Source organism: Anser cygnoides, chromosome 2, assembly GCF_040182565.1.
Source record: "Anser cygnoides isolate HZ-2024a breed goose chromosome 2, Taihu_goose_T2T_genome, whole genome shotgun sequence".
Classification (NCBI taxonomy): Eukaryota; Metazoa; Chordata; class Aves; order Anseriformes; family Anatidae; genus Anser; species Anser cygnoides.
Window position 1 is genome coordinate 130,383,339 of NC_089874.1, and position 18,986 is coordinate 130,402,324.

General features: G+C 40.2%; 1 protein-coding gene across 5 annotated transcripts in view; it reads right to left on the reverse strand.

The window, feature by feature from the left end:
• JPH1 (junctophilin 1) overlaps positions 1-10,425 on the reverse strand; it is a 90,882-nt gene extending 80,457 nt beyond the window's left edge. For all 5 annotated transcript variants that reach the window (XM_048077035.2, XM_048077034.2, XM_048077032.2 and 2 more), the window contains exons 1-2: positions 9,898-10,425; positions 2,644-3,400 (exon numbers count right to left, since the gene is read on the reverse strand). In XM_048077035.2, coding sequence (XP_047932992.1) covers positions 2,644-3,400; positions 9,898-10,276 — 1,136 coding nt within the window. In that variant the 5' untranslated portion in view covers positions 10,277-10,425. The remainder of the gene's footprint in view (positions 1-2,643; positions 3,401-9,897) is intronic.
• Between the last annotated feature and the right edge of the window lie 8,561 nt (positions 10,426-18,986).

Here is an 18,986-nt window from a genome sequence, read left to right on the forward strand (position 1 = left end):
ACGAAAGGTTTTACAGGTCATATGGGCAAAACCACCTTTATACCTTTATTACACGACAGAGAAATGGAAAAAAAAAGACACTCCTGGATTTTTTTTGCCTATAATACTGGTCATTAGGAAACAGATAAGACCACCATACTCACATTCATCCAAGACACTACAGGAAAGCTACTGTCTGAGGGATTAATATATTGCTTCTTCAGCTCTAAGGACGGCTAAGAGAGTGGGTATAGCTGAAGTTTATGAGACTTTTCCTAATCAGTAGTCACATTAATGTGTAAGTATGACTGCTCTATTCCCATCACCAGGCTTTCAGCATAGTGAGATTTTGCAGAAGTTATGTTCGCAGTAAGTTCCCAGGGGCAATATCCTGCACCTGTAATCAGGTAATTTCACCATAAAGCAAAAGTACTTCATTTTTATCAGTCTGTTAAACTAACACAGCCACAAACCAATACTGGGCCTCAAGTTTCCATATAACAGAAGCAAGCTCTCTCATCCTGAAGCAGTACCAATATGATCGGTCTAGAATTTGGCAACCGTTTGAAGTTTCTTCCTCAATGCTCTTTCAGCATCTCTTTTAGATTATCCGACTCTTGGACAGTCAGTACTATTGACTCTGCCAGTATGCCAGTCCCCTAATTCACATAATGCCATGGACTTGCTCCCACTGGTTGATCCTAAAGGGAATTCTGAAAACTTGTGAGATGGGAAGTGTCACATCATCCCTACTAGATCAGTCCCACATGCACTCACAAGTGAAGTTAATGTTATCTTTATGCCTGATGTTGCCTGATGAGGTGTCAGGTCACTTTGCTTTTGACTCGATGCCAATACAGTTAGTGTAAAGGCTGCTACGAGAAAGGAAACCTTTGTCTGCAATCTTGATACCTGGTAGTCACAGGACTGTGTCTGAGAAATTCTCAAGAGAAAAACCAAAGGAGCAGCCCATAGTCAGGTGCACTACCACAGATGCCTTCTGTTGTTCCAATTTCAGGAACATCTTTTCAAGAAATAAACACTATTTTCATGAACTGTTCCAAAAGAAGCAGTCTGAACTCTACCCTTCACTCAAAATTTAAGAGAATAAGGAACAGCAAACAAAATACAGAGACATAGCCCTTCTTAAAACGGAAGTGTATATACTGTACCTTGTTACTTAAAACTATTTAAAAAAAACAGTCCGAGACCTCAAATTGGTAACTAACCCTATTCACATGTTCCATCACCCATTTTTCAGAACTAGGGCTTACATACTGACAAAACATGAATGGGATCCAGGAACTTAAAGTTAGCTGCTATTGCTCTGCTTCACTAATGCGGTATGCTGTCATGTAATGCCTTACATATATTTATAGAAGCAATAGAGTATATGCTACCCTCTAGTTACTTAGGTGGCCAGTGCTTGTAAAACTTCTTTAATAGTACACTAAACTCTTCGTGTTTATGTCTCAACTACCTTTTGCTATAAGCCATCCACATATTCCAGCTTTCCCACGTACGTAGTTCTCAGTCTTTCTGTACTCTTCACGACTGCCAGAAAAAGGATAGTCACTGAACATACACTACTGACCACACTAAATCAGGAATCAGTTGTTCAGCTGTAAGTGTAATGTGACAGCCTCCTTCTAAAATAGCAGGAAGATTTTCTTTCATGCACATTTCTGGTTTCTTTTTTTGGTTCACAACATATTTCAAGAAAAGCCTGCCCGAGGAAACAGACTAAAACCAGAGAAACTGCCACAGAAACTTGTTTGAAGACATTAAAAATTAAATAGCTTTTTAAAGAGCTCTCAGACTTCATAGTAAAACCTATTAAAATTGTCTACACTGATTTAATTTCTAACAATTCCATTTCAGACAACTCTGCTTGATTGTTGGTTAGGAGTTCAAAGAGGAAATGACTTTTTTTTTTCCCCTACTACTAATACCCTTACACTTCTCCCTTCCATCTCAAACACTTGACAGGGGGAGAAGACCACTGCTACGTGAAGTAGTGGTCACAAGACCCAGATGAATTCAGGCTGCAGGAAAACTACATTGCAAAATTAAAGAATCCTTACACAAACCTTTCTTAGCAGAAGCAGTTGCCAGCAGTTCTGGCAACTGAATCAACAGTCTCTAAGCACAAGAGCCTCAACCATTATTCTTACACTGTTCATATCACAGCCTCTCACACACATTTTAAAATGCCCAGAGTCAAATGAAAAATTTCGGAGTCTCAGATGATACCCCAAAAATCATCAACACAATAAGAGTAACTGGAGCATGCTTATGGGAAAATATTCCATCATCACCTCACATCCCCCAAATAATTCTCTGCATTTCCTCACCATTTTTATTTTTCATGCAGGTTTAAAGACGTACTGTAGCAGCTCTTAAGTCAGGAATGTATAAGCTGTGGAAATTTACTTTCATGGTATATTATGGAACATATATGAAAATCTTTACCCAAATGAGTTGAAGTTCTGAGTTTTATACATATAGTTTAACTGAAGTCAATAGTTACCCATATGAAACTGAAAGACAACATTTAAATCCCTTGCACTTTTGAGCATTTTGTCAACAGTAAGAGCTCGCATATTATAACATTTTTTTTCCTGAAAATTCAGTGATGAGCAAATATATTTTGTAATAACATACCTTGAAGTTGCAATTTCCACTTTGGTTCTTGCCATGGCAGCTGCTCGCTGTGCACCCTCTATTGCTCTATCCACCTTTTCTCTAGTTTTTGTGTTTCGTATTGGTATAAGTTGCTTTCTTATTCCACGAACCAAAACATTATTTTTGTATTTTCCCTCTTCTTTGGTGCCATCTGGAAACATGGTACATCCATATCCGTGCCTCCTGTTATTTAGCCATTCTCCTTCATATTTCATACCATTTGAACGCTCACTAACACCAAAACCACTGCGCTTGTCATTCTTCCATTCACCCATATACGTTTCTGTCGTGGTGGCATCAACATGGTCTTCCATAGGGCAATAATCACAGTCACCATCTCCAAAACTAATTGTAGAGTTGGCATCACTAGAACTAATTCTGCTCATAGCAGCATCACTCCTGACGGAACTCCGTTTGCTAGATATTGATGATCTAGATTCAGATTTTCTAAGTTTTATACTACCAAGAAGGGATCCTCTTCTGAATAAGCCTCCTTTTTTCTTAATGCCCATGGCTTCTACATCGCTGTGAAAATTGAGCACAAAACCGCCTCTTGTTCCAGCCGGGCTGTCTGCAGTGATGTCATGCAGAACGGTGCCATTGCTCTGCTCGCTTCGAAGTGAAGCTAGAGATGTTCGGAGGGGTGAACGGATCACAGTTGCCATGCCATAGGGTACGCTCTGACGTACACCATACCCATGTCGCATCCCTCCTGTCCATTGTCCCTGGTATGTACCTTTTAAAGTAAGAAGCAGAAATTAATTTTAGGAAGTTGTAGAAGACCTACCAGTCTACATTCAATATGCTACTGACAACAATATGTTGTCAATTCTGTTCTTGGAAACTTGGAATGGAAGGAAAAAAACATGACAGTACATGACACAGTATATAAAATACTTTTTGTTACTTGTTTTTCTTATAAATCATTTTTCCCCTTACCAAAGCTTTCACTTTCCAAGCTGCAGTAGTTTATTTTGACAGCTAAAACACAATACCTATAATCGTAAGCTTTTTTTGAATACTTCTGTCCACGGAAGAAACGTCAAAAGAAATCTCAAAAGCAGGACTCCCTCGACATTTTTTTATGGTGATCAGCAAGGTAGGGAAAGAAGGGCGGTGGCAAGGAGGGAGCAGGATGCCCACAGCTCTTGCCTCCAGCTGCTCACAGGAGCAAGTGGGACTGGTAAACATCCTGTTAACCTGCACTTCGCTCAACTGCAGAGCTCTCCTTGTCAGGACATACTTGACAATCTACTAAATTGTCCTGATACAAAGGCCCACCTGAAGATCACCGTTACAAAGCCCTGTTGTACAATTGAATGTTGTCTATAAAGTTTTTCAATGCATTTGAATGGAGGAAAATTACAAAACACTAACAACAAACCCCTGGTATATAACACTTTTTATGAACTCTTCTTGGTATACCCGGTATCATAAACATAGTGCTCTAGCTACCTAAAATATTGGCAGTACAAAACCAGCTACAGTTTATTCTAGCTATCATTTCTGAAGTAAGAGTCACAGGAAAATATAACGCTATCTTCACTGCCACCTTATCCATTGAAAAGCTCCCTGGGGAGTAGGTCCTTTGCTTGAGAAACAGCTGAACACAAATTTAAAGAAAGAGAATACAGTATTCAAGCTATTTGACAGCCATCAAAATTTGGAAGGCTGATGTGACATAGGAAAATACAGTAAGTAATACTATTTTTCTATTTACATTCTGCAGTATTATGACACAAATCAGAAACGTGAAGCCTTTCCCACTTTTTTTTGCCTTTCATTTGTGCTGCAGTATGTAAGAAAGATGAGGTAGTAATAAACAGAATATTACACACTACCTTACCCAACTACATTCTTATAGCAGTCATAATTATTTTTGTATTTAAAATATATATATCTATAAAGAGCACCAACATGGTATTTGATATGAGAAGTCATGTATATTTGTGCATATGTAAAGCTTCATCTGAACCAATAATCAAACTACTACTGCAGACCATTTTTTTTTCTTGTATTCTCAAAAGACATTTTCAATTTGACAAGATACGTACTCCAGTGCCTGGTATCTGAAAAGCAAAGAAAGGTGCGTGGTACCCCATGCCTAGAAAATACAAGACAGCTTGCTTTCTAAAATCATTTCATTCTAATCCCTATTAAATTTCTTTAAAAGAGACAAAAAAATGAAATCTCTCACCCACCCAGTACTTGCCTTTTTTTTAAGCTATTTTGACTCTGAATATTCGTACAGAAGTATGAATAATCTGCATGTAAAATATCTGATTTTACCCAGCTTTAACTGGAGCATGGATTAAATTCTTCAGAGATTCTCCAGAGAACTAAATATCAAGTATCAAATTCCATGATGAATTTTTGAGAACATATCTGTGAAATACCTAAAGTTTTAGATGTAGTTCAAAGCTTAATTTGCTTTGGTATTCAATCTCCTTTGTGTATGCATAGTATTTTGGTTATGTTTATGTCAATCATCTATTGATTACTGTTTTACCATATCACCTCCTCAGCTGAGTTGTGTTTCAATGTTAACATGCAATTGCACTTGCCAAGTGTAATTTCTTTATTATATAATACTAAATAGGTTTGACAACATCACTATTTTGTGTTGGTAGAAAATTCTACCAAGTGGAAGGGTTTTGTTTTAACAGATGGCTGCTGACACAAACCAACAACTTTCTTAGTTTCTTTCTCATTCTCTGTATCCTGGATACCTACTGCTACGCTGCTTGTAAGGGTGCTGAATCTAGAAACATGATTATTTTAAAAAACTCAGCATATGGAGAAGAACAAATAGAAACATGAGCACAAAAACACTGATATGACATATTCTGTAAATACTGCAAAAATATGGCCATACTGTAATTTTTTTCTTTATTAAACAGACATTGCACAGATATATATTAATATTTTATGAACATAAATGACTACATTTTATCCTTAATTATATCTGGGATAGCCCTAGTGTTGTAATGACATGCTGGAGCTTGGAAGCTGGCAAGGTACACTTCACTGCTACTTCTAACAATCTGGCTCTGGTTCTGCATCTTTTTTTTTTTTAAATTTCATTTAAAAATAATAAATCTAATTCTAATTTTGATTATGACCCAGAATTACATTTCAGCAGCATAATTGTGGCTCTCCACATTGTTATTTGAGTGTTAGACTCAGAAGTAGAATCAACCTTTTTTGGTACAGAATTTTATACAAGTACAAATAGCCTGCCTATGCCGCATTTTTTCTTACTAATATTTTGTCTTAATAAATATGGAAAGCTCAAAAATATTTAATTAATTTATAACTGAGGTTTTTCACTACTCTGCAGACAGAAGTGGAAGCGATTACTGTTGCCCAGAAGGGCATTAAAATGAGGACAATTGACATGCTGCTGTTTACTTGTCAGATTTTTCTTTCTACTACTGCAATAAAATCAATGCCACTTTCTTCTAAAGAGAAAACAGATAATGAGGAAACGAAGATTCAGACTGAATTGGTCCTGAGAAAGTATCAAAGATATTTAGTTGGAATTTTGTACAGTCTTGCAGGTAAGAACAATTTCTTTATCATTACAAATCCATTAAGGGAAAAGCTTCTGGTACTAGTGCTAGAAAGCTGACATTTACCCTGATTTTTTAACTTTAATGTTAAGGCAAAGATATTTTAATAGGATATGGAGGGCAGTTTACAGAAGGCAGATGCAACAGACTTGTACAATGCTGACTTGAGTAATTCGATTTACCATATCAGATAGTAGCTGCATCATCTCCATCAACAGCAGAAATTTTAGAAAGCTTTAAATGATCGAGATAAGGTTTATTAATACTCTCATATAATGAAATGCTACAGCATTGTCATAAGACAATAAAAAAACCTCTTCCCATATATGAAGATACAAACATGTGATATCTATCTCTATACAGACATACAAATATGAATGATAATACCAACAAACACGTCTCTTCTTGTTTCATCTGATACTATAATTCACTGCCTTAAGCAGTACCATAGAGGGTCAACTTTAAAAATTTCAACTGTTGATGTAACTACCGTGCTAATTTTAAACTGTATTTGACCATAAAACAATAACATTGTTCAGCTTTATTTTCTAAAAAAAATAGGCTTGGAACCAAAAAAAAAAAAACAACCCACAACATTCAGCCACAGCTTCTACTGACCATGGTGTCCCTGGAAATGTGTTAGTATTTTGAGCCTGAGAACTAACAGCAAGTGTATTTTTTAGTATTGTTGGCAAGTTGCTGTAAGGTAGAATTTCATAACCTGTCTCCTTAGAGTTACGTTGTACCATCCTTCCCCAATGCCCCAGCTGTATCTTACAGCTGTAAATGTCATTGCCTACTTGTGGCTAAAATCTGAAACTACGCTGCATGAAAAAGCTGGAAGGCCAAGGAACCAGGAATGACTTGACCTACTCTTACCCTTTACTTGCATCTGCAGTGGTTTAACGATTTAAGTGTCACACCAAGGTTTTCACTTGCTCTACAGACTCAAATGTTAGGTAAGTAAGCATCTAGGAAGACGACTGCTTAAAAATCAATGAACATAGGCACTACTTTTCTTCAGATGTTTGTCACTGATCTCTACAGAATGACGATGCACGTTGTATCACAAGACTGCTGTTACCACTACCGTTGGCAGGATCATAAACTGCTAGCTAATTTACACATACTGAAGCTGCAAATTAGGCTGTAATCCCTCTGTAAACAATTCTCAGGTAGACCCGTTGCTTCACACAGATCCAACAAAATCTAGGCAGTCTGAAGGAGGCACCGAAGTCCTGATCACTCTAGGGAGCAACCTGATGAGTCACTTGAAGGCCCCGTGTAAGCATATGCAATGGACAGTGGATCATGACTTATAATTCATATTGTTTTCCTCAGAGATTCAACTGAGTGACAATTTTAAAGCAGGTAAACAAGGGATGATCTGTATTACTGACATTGCACAAAGCTGTGTGTGCAGAAACACTGAGGATTGCCATCAATGCTTATGGTCCTTTCTCCCTCAACTACATCTAATACCACCAGTGCATTTAAAAACATCATAGTATTAAAAAAAAAAAAAAAAAGACACCAGCAAAAAGGCCTGTATTTTAGTGAGTTTGAAAGCAAAGTGACAACTTGCATAGTCTAAACACTGTTATTTTGCAATGCTCGTATTCTCAGGTCATAGTAAAGGACTTCTCCTGTAAATAGCTCACACTACATTAAAGACATATGTAAATCTGTTTTCCTTGTAGAAGTATTTCAGACGTTCTTCTGGTGTGCAAATATAGCTATTGTATCCAGAGCATGAAAACAAAAACGCTTCTGCAAACATCTCCGATGTATAGCCTAACTTCATTCATGAATACTTCCATTAAAATCAATGGGATTGCACATCTTCTGTTATTGTGAACTGAAATATCTCAAAAGACTGGGAGCTTGCTAACATATTTCAGTTAATAAAAATGTTACAGTGTAAACTGCATGCCACATATACTGTTTCAGACAAAGCATTTCCTGTTGGGTTTAAGTCTAAAAGTTTACAAAATTTACCACAGAATTATCAGTATTGCGTTGAGGTTAAAAAACAAAACAAAACACAAGAAGCTTAAAGAAAAGGATACAAGAAACTTTAGTTTAAGAAACTCACTCCTATCAGATTTACTGGAATGGCAGTCTACTTTTCTGGAAATAATAAAAAAAAAGCCACTACAAGTTCAGCTATTCTTCAGCTTCCAAGCTTACAAGACAAAATAAATTTAATAACAATCTAAAAGTATATCATGTAGTGAAAGTGAAACTAAAATTCTGATCCATGTGGGTTTTGTTTTGCTTTTTAAACCCCCCAAACCATATCTAAGCTGAGTGTGAGTATCAGAACTTTCTGCATCAGAAAACAATTTTCAAATAGTTATGTACAAGAAAGGGGATTGGAAGAGTTCAAGGTACAAAACACACGCCATATTTCATTTTATCAAGGAAAGGAATCTTACCCAATTAGTTACATTTTGTATTTCAGAAAGGGTGAAAAGACAGAAGAATCCATATGTAAACATCTCTTTCTCTGCTTAATAGAAAACTATCTATTCTCTGATACTATTCTTAAAGTTTTGCCACAAATCTCTTATCAGAAATCCTTGAATAAGCCATCAACAGCATCACTCATGAGATCTGATACATGGGCTGTCCTTTAGTCCAACTGTATGAAAATTACAAGTTACCCCCAATTTTGGTAAGTTCTATTTGCACGTTACCTATGTGGTTCGCTCAACACTGAAGCATGCGGCTTTCCCGTAAAACAAAACAAAACAAAGCAAGACCCAGCCCAACCCTCTAAACCTAAACCTGATCCCAGCTCTTCGTGTTACAATGGAACAAATCCAGTCGAAGAGCAACTCCACGTGCTTCCACTGATGCCAGGGGCATTACAGCATAAGGCAAGTTTAGAAATACCGGGCTTACGTTTCACACAGCACGTGAAATGACACAGGTAGGGTGAGATTAACCGGACCTAACCGCTCAGGTGAGCTGGAGTGCCAAGTGACCCTAATGAGCAGAGTCTTCACGAGCACCCCCAAATGAAATGCACCTGCAGGGAGCTCAGCTCTGCAGGTGTGCACCTGTGGGTGATATTGGTGGGAGGGGACGGCTGGACCAGATGATCTGGGAGGTCTTTTCCAACCTGAACCTATGATCCCACAGCCTGTTTGCCAGTGGTGAGGGGTGTGAGGGACAGGCCCGCCGGATCTCACAGCACCGCCTGACCTATGTGTTTTGGACTGTGTCTCGTTTTATTAAAATGAGCGTTATTACACGGAGGTGGAGCTAACTTTCGGTGATATTATGCAAGTTGAGTATCCACATCGCTTCTTCAGCTCCCTGTTCGGGGCACCACGCGAGGCGGCCCGAGGGCTCTCCCACCAACTTCCCGGCGGGGAAGGAGCCCGGTTATCGCTCCCGGGGCCCGGAGGCGAGGTGCCTGCGGGCGGCCTCCCTCCAAGCCCCGCCGCGGCCGCTGCCGCCGGCTGGCTGGGGGACGGCGATAAGCCGGGGCCGCCCGCGGGGGGGCAGCAGGCACCTGTGGCGCCCCCCCGGCCGCTAAGGGGGGACAGGAGGAGACGGGGGAAGGGAAGGGAAGGGGAGGGAAGGGCCCCGCCGTGAGCGCGCCCCCGCCTCGCCCCCCGCCGCTGCCCGGGCGCCCCCCGCCGGCGCCCACCTCCGTCCCCGTAGGTCTCGACGCCGTAGCCGTCCTGCAGCCCGTTGCTCCAGGTGCCCTCGTAGCGGGCCGGCGTGCTGAGGCTCTGCCGCACGCCGTAGCGCCCCTTGAAGCCGTGCGACCACTCTCCGCGGTACATCCACCTGCCCTTGGTCTCCACGCCCAGCCCGTGCCGCTTGCCCTGCGCCCAGTAGCCCAGGTAGGTGTTGCCGCTGGGCCAGGTGTAGCCGCCCGCCACCTCGAAGCCGTGCGACCAGGAGCCGGCGTACTCGCCCTGCCCCTTGGGCCCGGTGCAGATGCCGTGCCCGTGGGCTTTGCCGTCCTCCCAGCCGCCGCAGTAGGTGCCGCCATCGTCGAAGTCGAACCGGCCGCCCGTCATCCAGGGCAGCGGGGCGAGCGCGGCGCCGCCGCCTCCCCTCCGCCTGTCCCTGTCCCTATCTCTGTCCCTGTCCCCGGCCCTGGCCCTTCCCTGCCCGCCCGCTCCCCGCGACTGCCGGCGCTCCGCCGCCCAGCCCGGCCCGGCCCGGCCCAGCCCCGCCGCAGCCCCGCGGCGGCGGCGAGCGGCGCCCGCCCCCCGCTCCTCCCTGCCCGACCGCCCCTCCCCGCCCCCGGTGTCCCCCCCCCCTCCGGACATCCTCCGGGCGTCCCCCCCCGCCGCAGGTGGCTTACAGGTGGCGCCCGAGGCTTGGGCTCTGCCGGGCTGTGAGCGTGGGGCTGGAGGTGGGGGCCTAGGGGACGGCCGCTGTGCTGTGCCCCCACGCAAACCCCACCTGCCCTAAGGGGGACGCAAGTTGTGGACATCTGGGGTGCGAAACACGGGGACCGCGGCTTTCGTCGAGGCTTTTGAAGGACAGCGCTGCTGGGAACTCAGCGAGGAACCTCACCTTATGCCTCCCGCTCCGTGGCTTTAAACACTGCCGAGATCTCCTTTGCCAGGTGTTTGATAAAAACATGAGGGCAAATAACAGGAGAAACAAGGAAGCACGGAGCTAGCAGAAGAGAGGGGAGAAGGAATCGAAAGGCGTTGTCCCAGGGCATCGCTTCTGAAGTCTCAGCTTTGTTCGTTTGCAGCAGGACTGGGAGAAAATCTGAAAGCAAATGTTCCTCTTCGGTGGGGATTTTGTGGAAAGCATGAATCATACTTACAGATCGCAGGGAGTGGTGCTACCTGGACACAGATGATTTATAAACGTGGAAAAAAAACAGAGCTGTGTTAGTAGCAGTTGACAGGAGCTACTGGTGAGGGCGGAAACTGAACTGCAAATGAAAGATTTGAACGTGAGCTATCATGAGCTGGAAGTTCAGCTTCAGAAATTAATCCCTGATAATAAGTGGTTTTGACTTAAACATAAATGAAATGAAAATACCACACTTTTTAAACATACCATTTAATCTGAGTACATTTTCAAGCTTTGTGCTCCCCACCACACTGTTCTGTGTACGTTTTTATGCCGTGCTCATGCAGTCGTGTTGAAGTATCTGCTCTTCCCAGCAGTGAGCAGAGCGCTACAGCCGATCTGTGTCCCATGTCTCCTCTCTCATCAGAGGAAGCGTGTGCTACAAAGTCTTGTTTCCGTTCCAAAAGGGGGCTCCGGGGTTTCTTGTTCTGCTCACAAATGCATGGGGAGAAGACTCCGTGCATGCACATTTGAACGTATACACACAAAAAGACCAGACCAAAAAAAATGTGCCTTGTCCACGAGAACAGGGAAGATTTGATGCCCCTTTGTGCCTTGGGTTTTTTGTTCCGTAGTTTCAGTATGTGGAAAATCAGACAAGACCGTCATACCTGTAGCACAGACATTGGGCAGTCTTTTCTGTGGCATTGGGCAAGCCTATGTAGCTAGCCGGCGTTGAGGGCTGAGACCTTTACTGCAAAGAGAGTTGCTGCAAGGTAGAAAGCTGTTACTGAGGCTGGAGGAAAAGTCCGGGAAGGCTACAGGAGGTGGTAGTGCTGAAGAAGATGCAATTCAATGTCCTCTAGCTGTTGAGCTCCAGGTTTTATGCCCTATCATGCATTTCTTAGTGAAAAAAAAAAAAAAAAAAAAAAGGAAACAATAGTGGTCATGGCACCTGTGCTCCAAGGACTTTACTAGTTTGTCTCTGCCTGTATCAATCTCTTTCCTATTTTCTTTCCTCTGGCACAAGATAGAGCCCTGTTGTGTTAGCGTAGAATCTCAGAAGCCCCAAATGGTTTATATTTGCCTTTTAGTATATTCCTGGGCCCTGTGCACACCAAAGACAGAACTGGCACAGAGAGGGATGTGATGACTTGTTCACAAGCCCAGGTAGTACTTCCCCAATTCAGCAATAAAAGAGGACAGACTGGGAAGGGATCGTGGTATTCCCCCAACCATCGGCAGGTCTGAGCCATTCCCCTGCAGAAGACGTTGTGCCCTGCTTCCTGCTGGCCTGGCTGATAACATGCTTGTGCAAGGCTTTGCATGCCCAGGTATTAACATTTAGCTCAGAACTGGTGAATTACTGGATTTCTGTCATTTCAACCTGAATAATTGTACTACTGAATAACTGGATTTGTCGTTGCAATGAGCTGGATAATTGCACTGCTAATCTACATTTGTTACTGTACTACTACTTAGAGATAAATTGTTTATCCCTAAAGCTGTTGGTTTGTTGTCTGCTACTTTATCCCATACCTGTCGTTCCTCGGGGTCACTTGTTACATCCGTGTACTAAGAAGATGCTGGACAATTGCACTAATGTAATAAGTCCATTAGTGCTTTGGTTTCCTTCCTTGATTTAAATTATATAGGTTTAGGATCAGATCATAGGAACCATCAAGATTGCATGGGCAGCGGTAACCAATGAAAATTTTAAGGAGGAATGATATGTTTTTCTGTTACCACAAATGCATCAGTGGGTCTCTAAGTGATCTGCAGATGATGTTAAAATGGATGGTAGTTTTGCTCTTGGTTTATGTTTCCAGGTGTTTTCATTTAAACGAAATCATCTTGGAGTTGTTTGATGACAAGGTGCATTTGTTACTGTCAGCCTTCACTTATTATATTTTCAACAGGGGATACATTTTGATAGTTTTGAGGACAAAATTGCTTTGCATGGAACTTTTAGCATCATTCAACAAGGTCTTGATGATGTAAGAAGTCTGAGTGTCTCATTGTTCATAACATCGTAAGATTTGTTGGTTTATTTTCTGATGGACTTTGCATCAACTTTAGTTTTTTTTTTTTGTTTGGTTGGTTTTTGTTTTTCCCCCCTCAACTTTTCATCAACTTCAGTTCATGCCATTTTTGCTTTGCTTCTGGCCAGGGTGTAGGTAATGATACTATGCAATGTGTAGCATGTATGTATTATGTACCTTAGATCGACCTCTTTTGTTTCCTTGGATGCTTCCACCCAGTATCAAGTTGAAAACAGTTCTGAAACTCCATAGTCTGCAAGAAGTAAGCAGTTTTAGGTAGATGAATGAGTTTACTTCTCGTGTCCAAAAAAAAAAAAAAGTACTTCTGTTTTTTATCTGCCTTGCAAGAGTTCTTTTCTGAAGCCTTTAATATATGTAATGTTCAGAAAATACAAGGTCATAGTACAGTTTATTTGTCATTTATGAAGATTTTTGTAGTGTATTGGCCTAACAGAAAAAGTTTACCTCGTGTAGTTCTGTTGCTGTCTAAGTCCTCACAGCATTAACTCTGTTGACATGTATGTATGCAAAACAACATCGGTGCTTGATGACACCACGTGTGTGCAAAAACTCCTGCAGGGCTGTATTTAAAATTGTCCTTGATGCAGGAATAGTAGATGCAGCAGGTGAAGATATTAAGCTCTAGTGATTTAATATTAACTAGATACAAAACTGCAGAGTTTAAACTATTAGTCTGATAGCTATCTGATGCATGAATAAAAATTAGGCATATTTATTCTTACCCTTAAAAGCCTGATTCAGCAGGGAATTACTTTAAGTACTTCAGTAATCCCATTTACTTCAGTGGGACTGCACATGAGCTTTAAATTAAACATCTGTAAGATATCTGTGCTCAAATAAAGCAAAGCTCTGAAGAATGTTATAAAGTGCTTTGCATAAGAGAGGCAGGATGCTTAACTGATGAGCTGCATGAGCTACACACACTGCACTGGGTGCGTTCACACAGGACCGTCGTGTGGGAGGCAGGAATAAGTAAAGGTAGTACCAAAGTTGCAGTGTAGGAATTTCAAAGGCAAGTAGGTCTTTTCCTGGTTCCATATGAACAGCCACAACATTTATGTCTATTTTTTTTAAATGTCTGGAGTTGAAATTAACATTTATAAATATAGTTCTGCATGACTTTAACAGAGATTATGTTGTTTTACTTGTAGGACTGGAACATACCACTTTTTCTTACTAAACTGTAAATTCAAATAAGTTACTGTGAATACTGCCATGGTAATTCTACAGTGTTGTTTTTTTTCTTTTTTCCAAAAAAAAAGTGAGGAATTACTGTACTGCTTGAGAAAGGGTGTGTTACAAAACCACTCTCCTAGCTGCATCACTGTCAGTTCTACCTTGTGAGGTGGGACCTAGCCAGTAAGACAGTATATTTAATTCCTTAGATACTGTGCTTACTCAGTGAATACAAAGTTATTATTTTATTTGCAAAAGTGCTGATAAAGCTTCTAAAAACAAAAATACCAATCCTTTTCTAACTTGAAAACAAGATGAGTATGTTCTGTACCCAGACTTCTATTTTTGGCATTGTTCTAAACAACTGAAGTAGATTTGAAATAAAAATGAGTTGTTTTATAAAAAATAATATGCAGTATTTATGTTGATCATCTTTGTTTCTGAAGTAACTTTAACAGTGATAGAACTCCATAAAATAAAAAAAAAGTGTATTGCAAGGATTTTTTAAATGTATGAAGATATTAGGTCATCTTATAAATATGGTATGCACGTGTTATGATTATCAGTACTTAGGAATGTATGGAAAAATTGTGAAATATTGCTTCTGTGTCTTATCAACATTGTTTTTTTTCTTATGTCTACAGAATAAAAATGAGAGTGCGTTGTTGTACCTTTATCCACACTTTAAAAAAAATACACAAACCTTCATATATACGTGTGTGTGTATATGCTTGATTTGATAAAAAGTGTAACATCATAATGATTACCCTAAATTACCACCCTGAAAATGAGGTAGGTGGAAAAGATCTGCAAAATCAGTTTTGTCACTAGCCAAGTTTTTTTCTAAATGGTAATCTGAATCCTGCAACTGCTGCAGTTCAAGTCTATTGCTTCCTCGGGGAAGATAGAAACAGTTTATTGCTTTGCTTTTTGCAGTAAATGCATGAGTGTTTGAAGACTGCTTATCATGTCTTGCTTTTGCCATTTTCTTTAGACTAGGCAGTCTGTATCTTTTTTTTTTTTTTTTTTTGGTTGGTTGGTTGTTTTTTTTTCCTCGTATACCTCCGACTGTCATTGTTGCTTTTCTTTGGACTTTCTCCAATTATAGTATATATTTTTAAAGTCTGATTTTGAAAACAGAATGCATTATTTTAGCTAACATTGTCTTGTACTAAGTAGCATAATTCTGTGTGACTCTCAAATGACCCTATTTCTTTACACTGATGCTAGGATTAATCATCAGTGTGGCGATTCCTTCCTCCCCCAGGAGATGATGGTGTGCAGACTTGTTTTCAGTTTGTGATTTTCTGTTGTCCTAATCCTTTCCCACAGAATATTGTTTAATCTGTTGCTTCCCATTTTGTATTAGTGAAGTTGTTTCACTCAGTACATATTCATTTGCACACTTTTTTTCCTTTGGATTACTTCTCCAGGTTAAGTTCATTTTGAATGTTGATCCCATATTGCAGTCCTTCCCTGGTTTCTAGCAGTTGGCACGTTTGCACATGCAGTAAGTGAGCTCTTCCAAGATCAAAGTACTGAATGTTAAAGGATTTGGTACAGATTTAGCATTCGATACATCCCACAGGCCTAGGATTCAACAATTAGTAACTGCTACTTAGTGACTGCAAACAACTGATACTCTCCTGCCACAGTTTTACCCAGATCACCTTGAATGATCATCGGGAGCTTTGCTGAAGTTAATGCATAACACCTCTTTTAGCGAAGGCTGAAATGAAAACACATTTAGTGCTTTGGTTTATCTCAGTGTTGCATCTGAAAGCTTTCTGTCCCACAGATCAGTGGAACAGCTCTGTCCGTCAGCCTCCTCTTCCTCCTAGACTCTCCCTTACTTGTCATACCTCCTTCCATGAGTTGGCCTTTCTGATTTTGTCCCTACATACTTGCACTATTCTCTAATATTCTTCCTTTAGTAATTTGACCTAGTTTCTACTTGCGTATACTTCCTTCTAGTGTTTCAGGATCATTGAAGAGCTCTCGATTTAGTCAAGTTTGTCTCATGATACTCATCTTATTTTCCCTTCACATTGGGATAAACTGTGTGTGTTTATGCCCTTCACATTATTTCTTTATGAAAACAGATTGCCTTTTTTGGAGTTCATAATAAAAATAAAATCCAGAACAGAGCAGATCTAAGTTTGTGATTTTAACACGACAGTCTTGGCTGACACTGGCTTGGTATATTTTCATGCCCCCGAGCCCTCCAGCTTGTGTATGCCAGCATAACTGTTTCTTCAGTGAGCTGTGATGTGGATCAGGGAACCAATCCAGCTTAAAAATAATCCAGCAAAAAGATTTATTTTTATTTTGTTCTTAAAGCTGAATCATTTTATTATACTGTTTGCAGAGCATCTATACAAACAGTTGCCCTAATGCAATTGAAAGCATACAGAAGAGCTAGCAGTTTTACTGTTTATATCTTGTTTTTAATTCTATTCTCTTTTTCCTAGGAATTACAAATATTATTTGTTCTATGATTGTTCACCCAATTTGCCTGCTAGTGCTGCCTTCCCAGTCGGTTTACCCCAATGTTTAAAAGGAAGAGAGATGCCAGATTTAATGCATTCATTCATCTGGTGGGTAAAAAAGCTTTCCCCAAAACATTTTACTGTAATTGTGCTGCAGCACCTTTCCAGTGAGTCCTCAGTTGTTGAAGTCCCCTATGTTCACCCTGTTCTGTGCTTTGAAGAATTAGCAGCAGCACCCAAAGCTTTTGAGTCCTACAGCATTGTGTCCTACAGATTTTCTGGGTGCCTGAGGAGGTCCAAGGCTTGACTGAAGCTTTTCCTGTTGTTTGGAGCATTTGTATTAGCTCTCATGTCAGATAAGAACTGGGATTGTTTCATATTTTCTTAGGGATATGGAAAGCATCCCTCTACCTGGACATGCGTTTTGTTTTGTTTTAAATTGTAGGAATGTCTCAATTCCCCTGATAATTTCACATAAATTGAACATAAAATGAGTCAGATCATTTTCATACATGTTGCTCTAGTACTGTGGGAAAAAAGAAGTTGGGCAGCCTTGCTCAGTACTCACCCTGCTGTCATTCTCCTGAATACCTCTATTAAGAGCCTCTTCGGTCTTCACAAAGATCCAGGCCATTTGCCATGTTTTTAGGCCACCTATTCATTCCATCTTAAAAATCCCCCTTCATCAATCAGCACTTTCATAACTAGTGATTACAGACCTTCACTGAGGTTTTGGTTCAAAAAAAAAAAATAAAAAAATCAAATCTTCATTAGGTAGACAGTCCCTGCTCTGTAGTTTCTGTCCATGCAATGTGACTCTGTGGTTGAGGGAACCTACAATTTCCTCATCGTGTGTGCAGAGGTAAGTGCATCTCAAGAAAGCTTCTGTCCCCAGTTGTGCAGGGATTGCAGTTCTCTGTCTGCTCCCTGGACTTTGTATGCCTTGGTTCTATCTGGTAACCCAGTTAGTGACTGGTCAGATGAGGCTGTGTGTCTGCATTCATTCCCAGTTCTGTCTTAACATGGGTTGTGTCCTTGAATTTCTTTTTCTAATTTTTTTTAAATTATTATTATTATTATAAAAATTAAAATGTGTTTTTCTATCTTTCTTTTGTTAACAGTAAGATTTTAATGTTAAAATAGCAATTAGATATGATATAATATATTATCTCTCTAATTTTACAATGTAAAGTTAGCTTTAAAACACTGTTAAAATGAACATTTATGGCCCTGGCCATGCAGCCTAGTTTATGCCAGGCTGGAGCAGAAGAAATCAGCTGTTACATTTGACCAATGAACATGTGTTTGTGCTTCTTATGCATTTGATAGCTGATTAATTCTATGTAAAATTGTGTTCCTTTTCTTTTGAGTGAATCCAACTGTGAAATGGATTGAAAATCATTGCCATTCTGAAGAAAAGTTACAGGTAAAACTTTTTTTTTTTTTTTTTGGAGAAGATATTGGAGAACAAAATGTAAATGCTGCCAGCAAGGCAAAAGCTCTTTGATTGATCTATATAATAAGGATATTTTATGCACTATGTAGTCCCTTTTGAGCTATGTTTCTGTTAACAAAGTTCTCAATAAAAGAATCTTTCTTGAGCATTCCTAGGGTTCCGCATGGCTGAGCAGCCACACTGCAAGGACTTTTAATAGAAAGCCACTCCCTCAATCTGCTCAAATTTTGGTGAGGATAATATAGCTTAAACTAGCTGATTTTTGATAAAACAGTGAAAGAGAAACAGATGTGGGTTATGCCTGAGTTTATAAATGTACTTTACTTATATGTTTCTTTTGCTTATCCAGGAACGTTCATCCTGGGGAAAAAAATGTTTTCATCACAGCTAACATGCAAGTTAGACACTTAAACATGATTTGAAGTTTAATTTTACATGCAAAAAATATTACAGTGGCTACTGTATCATAATCAGCCTAATCAGCCTCTTCTTTTGGTGAAGTCCCATGAATTCATATTTGCAGCTCTGCTTACAAATAGGTTACATATATCTGCTTCTTGCAAGCATTAATTGGACATTGGGCAAATTGCTGTTTGCATTACTCTTTCTCTAAAGATGCACTGCATGATTGGGAGGGTTTTGAACCTTAATTTTGTATTACATTAACTTTTTTTTTGGTCTAAAACATGTTTCCTAATGTTCTGTATCAAAGCATCAGCCTTTAATAACTACAGTAGTCACAAGAAAGAAAATCCTTTTATGTTAAAGTTTATGATCTTGCTGCAGA